At 39.4% G+C, this 6,023-nt stretch overlaps 1 protein-coding gene across 5 annotated transcripts in view; it reads right to left on the bottom strand.

Moving 5' to 3' along the window:
• trafd1 (TRAF-type zinc finger domain containing 1) overlaps positions 1 to 4,850 on the bottom strand; it is a 12,525-nt gene extending 7,675 nt beyond the window's left edge. Inside the window, exons 1-8 of one of the 5 annotated variants that reach the window (XM_046035202.1) lie at positions 4,564 to 4,850; positions 4,040 to 4,126; positions 3,854 to 3,902; positions 3,629 to 3,764; positions 3,332 to 3,385; positions 2,797 to 3,232; positions 1,508 to 1,801; positions 924 to 988 (exon numbers count right to left, since the gene is read on the bottom strand). In XM_046035202.1, the coding sequence (XP_045891158.1) occupies positions 924 to 988; positions 1,508 to 1,801; positions 2,797 to 3,232; positions 3,332 to 3,385; positions 3,629 to 3,764; positions 3,854 to 3,888 (1,020 nt within the window). In that variant the 5' untranslated portion in view covers positions 3,889 to 3,902; positions 4,040 to 4,126; positions 4,564 to 4,850. Of the gene's footprint in view, positions 1 to 923; positions 989 to 1,507; positions 1,802 to 2,796; positions 3,233 to 3,331; positions 3,386 to 3,628; positions 3,765 to 3,853; positions 3,903 to 3,985; positions 4,127 to 4,244; positions 4,489 to 4,563 lie in introns of those variants that run through there. The other 4 variants (XM_046035200.1, XM_046035201.1, XM_046035199.1 and 1 more) reach the window with 4 other exon arrangements.
• Between the last annotated feature and the right edge of the window lie 1,173 nt (positions 4,851 to 6,023).

Here is a 6,023-nt window from a genome sequence, read left to right as displayed (position 1 = left end):
GTAAACTGGCTGTAATGTTGCAGTTGTTTTGAAAGTAGTTGAAAGTTCAAACTCCCATTGTTGTGATTCTTTGGGGTAAACTCGCCTTAACCCCCCCCCCTTCCAAAATATTGCTTCCAGCGCCCCCCATCATACTCTGAACGCCCCCTGGTTGGCGGTACAACCCTCGTTGAGAAACACTGCCTTAGTCAGAGTTTGGAGTACATCATAGCACAGAAACAGCACTTCTTAAGGTACTGAATGATTTGTTACTCTGTGATTCTGGAAATTGTGATATTTTCCCCTTGCTTGACCTAAGGGGTTGGTTTCTAGGGTGTTGCTCTACAGTGGTTTCACTCCCATTTGAAAGATAGAACCTTTTCTTTAAATATCGGTAATATTTCCTCTATATTTCCTGCTAGATTATTGACTGCTGCGAGGATCTCTCCCCGATATTGGCCTCAATTCTCTGGTTACCAGTCAAATATAGTCGATTTTAAAGGTGCTGTTTATGTTTTTTTTAGGGAATTACATGGACCGGCTTCATCGTATATTTTAGATCTCTTAATGTTTTATCACTCATCTAGGTCCCTTACATCATTAAACCAGTTCCTTTTAGCCATTCCAGTGTCTTGGATGAAAACAAAGGGTGAGCCTGCCTTTTTGGTTGTGACCCCAAGAGTGTGGAATAACTTTTCCTTTATTATCAGGTCATCCCCCAATAAAGACGCATTTAAATCTCGTCTTAAAACTTATTTTTTTCCCCTTTGGTGTTTCAGTGTGTTTAGGGACAGTCGTGCTTAACTGTCTTGTTTTCTATTTATTGCTGTATGTTTTTATTTGATTGGTCTGTTTTTTAATTACTTACTATGTAGTTAGCCGCCTAGCACCATGAGCCAACCCCCTGAACAGTTTAACCAGAAGAATAGCATCACATCTCTAACCTGATGCAAAATGAGGTCCTCTTCAGGAAACAGCTCTTCGCAAAACTCACAAGGCAGCATGGTATCTGAAAAAACAATTTAAAATCATTAACAAGCTGGCAATATAACAAAGAATTTATATCAAAACGTAGGTGCAATGGTGGAATGTAACCAAGTCCATCCCCTCAAGTACTTTACTTAAGAACAATTTCGAGGTACTTGAGTATTTCCATTTTACGAACACCCAACGACCCTAGGAAACATCACTGGCGATGCATGTTAATAGTGATGTATTATTAAAGATTAAGATGCGCGGCAGAATATAGTTAAAATTAGCCCCACCTTTACCTCCTGGAACATGCTTACACATTAATGCATCAATAATCATAATCCAGTGATATATACGATTCTAATATCGGCCAATATGAATGATGAATACTTTTACTTTGGTGCTTGACGTGTATATTGATGCTGATAATTATGTCCTTTTACTTAAGCAAGATTTTGAATGCAAGACTTTAGCTTGTAGCAGAGTATTTTTAGAATGTAGTATTGCTAGTTTTACTTAAGTAAAAGATCGCAGTACTTCTTACACCACTGGTTACCTGTTTGATCATGTTCCTGGACTGTACTTGTGCTGGTAGTGAAATGTGGGTAGTTGTTGTTGGGCAGAGAGAGTGAAGAGTTTACAGAGGTGTTAAATGTCTTCCCAAACTTGTGGTCCCAGATACCACTCCACACGTTGCCCTCTACACCTCCAGCCACAGATTCTCCATCACTCTGCAGGCTGAGAGCCAACATGTAGTCCAGGCCTGATGAATCCTCATCAAGGGTGAGCTCACTATGAGGCCATGTACTGCTGCTGCTGCTGCTGGTCAGAAAATCCCTCTGCTCCAGCACTGCAAGAAAAAAAAGGAGAGAAAAAAACAATTATACTTTTATTTCAGAATAGAATAATTACAGCTGCAAGCAGGACAGCAACGTAGTTCCAGTCTATAAGAACAAAATTGGGAGAAAAGATATTTAAATGTTTTAGGATTTGTTCTGTTTATTCTCTTGACAAACCCTTAATTTGTTTCGACCACTTTGGTAATAAAAAGTTGCTGGTTGCTGGTCAAGCAAACCTCAGAGTTTGAATAAACAGAATCAATGTTAGCAACATATACAATGTGTTCTTTGGCCCTCTGTTAGAGACAACCTTAGCACTATAATGACCCACCAAAATCTGATTTTTTCACCAAAAATTAATTTTTATATATTTTCCAGGGGCATCTACTGCAAATGATTGCATATGAGAAAAGTTGACAGTAACACTTACAGTCATATCTTTGTTACAGACTCAAATTTTGAAGTATGAAGCAAATTTGGTGATACTATACAAGAAAGGGAAGTTTAAAAAAGGCATGGGTTGGTTTTTTTTACCACTAGCAGTGAGCAATGTTTTTACAAGTGTGTAAAGTGTTGTTTGTATGATGCACAGGACACAAACATCGCAATACACATTCTTGCAGCTGGTTTCAAGTTATTCCACTGATTGACAGTTTGTGGCAGTAACACAAAGAAGTGTAACAATGGGCCCTCAAAGGGAGTAAAGAAGACATCTAGGAACAAAAGGTGTGTGTAAACAATGCATGCTTCAAATTATTCATTTAAAAATCAGCTTAACAAATGTTTTATGGGAAAGAAATACATTCTACATGTCTATTACACCTTTTTTGGTAAGAAACACTAGATGTAAACATAACTTTTGTTTGTTTACAAGAAAACTCCACAGGACATCTTTAACTGGCTTATACAGTTCTTCATCGCTACATTTTCTGTCCAATAAGCCTGGTGGGCACTTTTTTCCCCCCAACAGGAAAATTAATAATCAGTAGGTCACTGATAAACTCACTGTGGCTAAATGTATTTCTAGGGGCAGAATTCTTCCAGTCTCCTGATCCTTGAGGTCCCCCTGAAGTGTTATAAACTCTGGTATCAAATGGGTGGGGAAATCCCTGTTGCTCTGCTGCACTGATGTTATTATTCTTTGGGCCTCTCTCTTGGGCTCCTAGAAGGTTTCGGATGGAATGGGCTTCAAACCATGGTCCCGGAGACTGCGGTTCTACTGAACTGCGACTTGTCCGGCTATTGTTCCTCTCTTGGGGTGGTGTGAGGCTTGCACATAAGACTGGATGCACACCTTGTTCCCTCAACATTACATTGCACTTGCAGTTTGAGCAGGGCTCAGTGCGTGTACCGCAATAATCCTCATGTTCTTTGGACTGACTGAAAGCAATCTCCAGTTCACAGTATTGGCACGGGACCAGCCGCTGAGAACATTCAGAGCTCTGAAAGAGACAACAATCGTGAAAAAACACAATATGAAGATTTAATCAAGTTCCTTGTTAGAGTTATAAATTGGGAAAGAAAAAGAAATTCAGAAATACCTGGTGTACATCAACATGATTCTTCTCAATCTTCAAACCACACTTGCATGTAATCTGAAATGAAAGTGACAAATAAATGGCATTTTTACTCCTGAGACATAAAATTCACAAAGGTCAGGAGGTTCAGGTCACAGTTTACTGGTTCCTGGCTTTGGGACAGAAAAACTAATGTTCACACATATTGATTGGCTGTTCCAGGCTTTGCAGATAACATTTTGGTATTAGACCTGCTCTTAAAACCAGTACACATCTATCGCAGAAATGATGTTAAATCCAGTACTGCTGTTCAGATATTACCTGTGTATGCTCCTGCTGTTTGTGCTCCTGCAGGTCTGACCTGGGCACCGGCTCCTGGCATACATCACACAGTGCAATGTTTCTTCGACAGTGAATCTCATGGGTAGTAAAATTTGCCTCAGGAATATCATGTTTGCTACAAAGGTAAAGAAAATTACTGATCTGGTGTGTTTTCACCACCATTTCAAATCGAATGATCACTTAATGTACCCTATTCATACTTACCAATTGCCACAGAACTGTGTATTTTCATCTGACATGGCTCTACCAAACCCTGTGGGAAAAGTGTATTGTTAGTTATTAATGACACAAACCAACTTGGCTGACATATCAGGAGAAAGTGACACTTAACCTGACCTTAATAATGTTTCTAACCGCTAAACTGGTTGACAGCTCTTTCGGGTTGCTCACCAGGAAGGGAGCTAACGTTAGCTGACAATGATGGCCTGGATTAACAAGATTTCCAGTCAACTTTAATCAGCAAGCATCTTGAACGACCTAAAACAAAAAGTTAGACAATGTTAGCTATGTTGCCTTTAGCTAGCTACGTAGCTTAACATTACATACGCTGTTAGCAACCACCACGTAACAGTTAGCGTTAATTTAGCTAACTAACTTTATATACTCTTTGTGAAGAAGCCAGGACGCTAATGTAACATCGGATTTGGGGCTCTTGCTGCCCCGGTGCTAGCAAAACGACGACAGCCGGTGTGAGGTAACCGTTCGTCAACTAATTCACCGCTGAAATAGATGTTAACGAAAAGGAAACCCGTAGACAAATGACTAGCTACTTTATGATAGCCTGTAAAAAACAGTTCGTTATTTCCTCCTTGATCTGGGACTATTATCCCCGAGTGATGCCTCTCAGGTTGTCTACGTGACGTACATATCCACTCCGCCTCCTTTAAAATTGGCACAACCAAACCAAATCCTACCTTAACAATTTGTAGTATCACACGATGGTCTGCATTTGTAAGGGGCGTACATTTTATAGAGGTTACGTTTTTTTTTAGATCCAGTCTATGGTTAAAGCTAAATGTTAGTCTAACGTCAGGGCGAAATACCCCCTCTCTCCAAACTCGAACGTGATTGGTTGAGTAAACACCGTGCACTTGTAAAAACGTCCCGGTGCCACAGCTTTTCAATTTGATCCGATATCTGATATTACCAGTATTTCTAATAAAATGTGATGAAGGTGTTCAAGTCATAAACTGTATGGTTCAGCAAGTAAGACACCGGACTCCGTTTCTCTGTCTTTTACTTCCTGTCCACACCGGAAGTGGGAATGTGTCTTAGTTCTTTGACATTTGCAGCTTGCGATAGCCTTGCGCCTACAAATATCAGAACCAGCTTTTTGAAATTACAGTGTGTACTGATATTTGTGCTTTATTGTGGAAATCATTTCGGCTGAGCCAGTGAACTCTTCGATCTCTTAAAACATGCCTTTATAGATGATTTTATTTTTGGTTTTTCTTTTTACTATATTTTAATTTCTTAAGTGTTTTCTTGCTTTTATTGCATATCTTGTTTTTATGTTTTATTGTCTTTGCAATTGATACAGCAATTTGTAACAAGGTTTTTGAGTGCTCTAAAAGTCTAAAAGTGCTCTATAGATAAAGATTATTATTATTTAAAAATGTATCATAATAGGAGTCGTAGGAGTGGCTGTACAAAACGTGCCACTACAGTAACTCTTAATCCAAACAAAGAAACGTTATAAAGCGGACAGTTATGGGGTGGCAATGTTGCAGTGGCTAAGACACATGCCTTGGTGTGACAGACCCGGGTTCGATTCCCACTGTGACACAACAACCAATGTGTCCCTGAGCAAGGCACCTATCCCCTAGTTACTACAAATGTGAGTGACCTCTGACATGTATAGCAATTGTAGGTCGCTAAATGTAATGTAATAGTGGAGACTCTGTTTGTAACCATTTTGCATACAGTCCAGTGTATGTATGAGTTAAGTTATATAATTATAAAGTTATAATTGTGTAACAACGCAATTACTCCAAGTTATTTTATCAATAAAATACATATTACAGTTTGATTCTTATGTACATTATAAATCAGCTTCCAGATACGTGAACCAACCAGGACCGAGACATCCTGTTACCAAAATTTTAATTATAAAACTGGAAACAATGGGTTACTATACTAAAAGTCAATGTACACATTTTTGTCCTTATATTCAGTATACGGGGGTAGTGATGGCGCAGTGGATAAGACACATGCCTTTTGTGTGAGAGACCCGGGTTCAATCCCCCACTGTCACCCATCCACTAATGTGTCCCTGAGCAAGATGCTTAACCCCTCGTTGCTCCAAAGGCGTGGGACCTCTGAGGTGTATAGCAATTAAAAAGTCGCTTTGGATAAAAGCGTCAGCTAAATGAAT

The sequence above is a fragment of the Micropterus dolomieu genome, linkage group LG21 (assembly GCF_021292245.1).
Source record: "Micropterus dolomieu isolate WLL.071019.BEF.003 ecotype Adirondacks linkage group LG21, ASM2129224v1, whole genome shotgun sequence".
NCBI classification, from domain to species: Eukaryota; Metazoa; Chordata; class Actinopteri; order Centrarchiformes; family Centrarchidae; genus Micropterus; species Micropterus dolomieu.
This window is presented reverse-complemented; position numbering and strand designations above follow the sequence as displayed.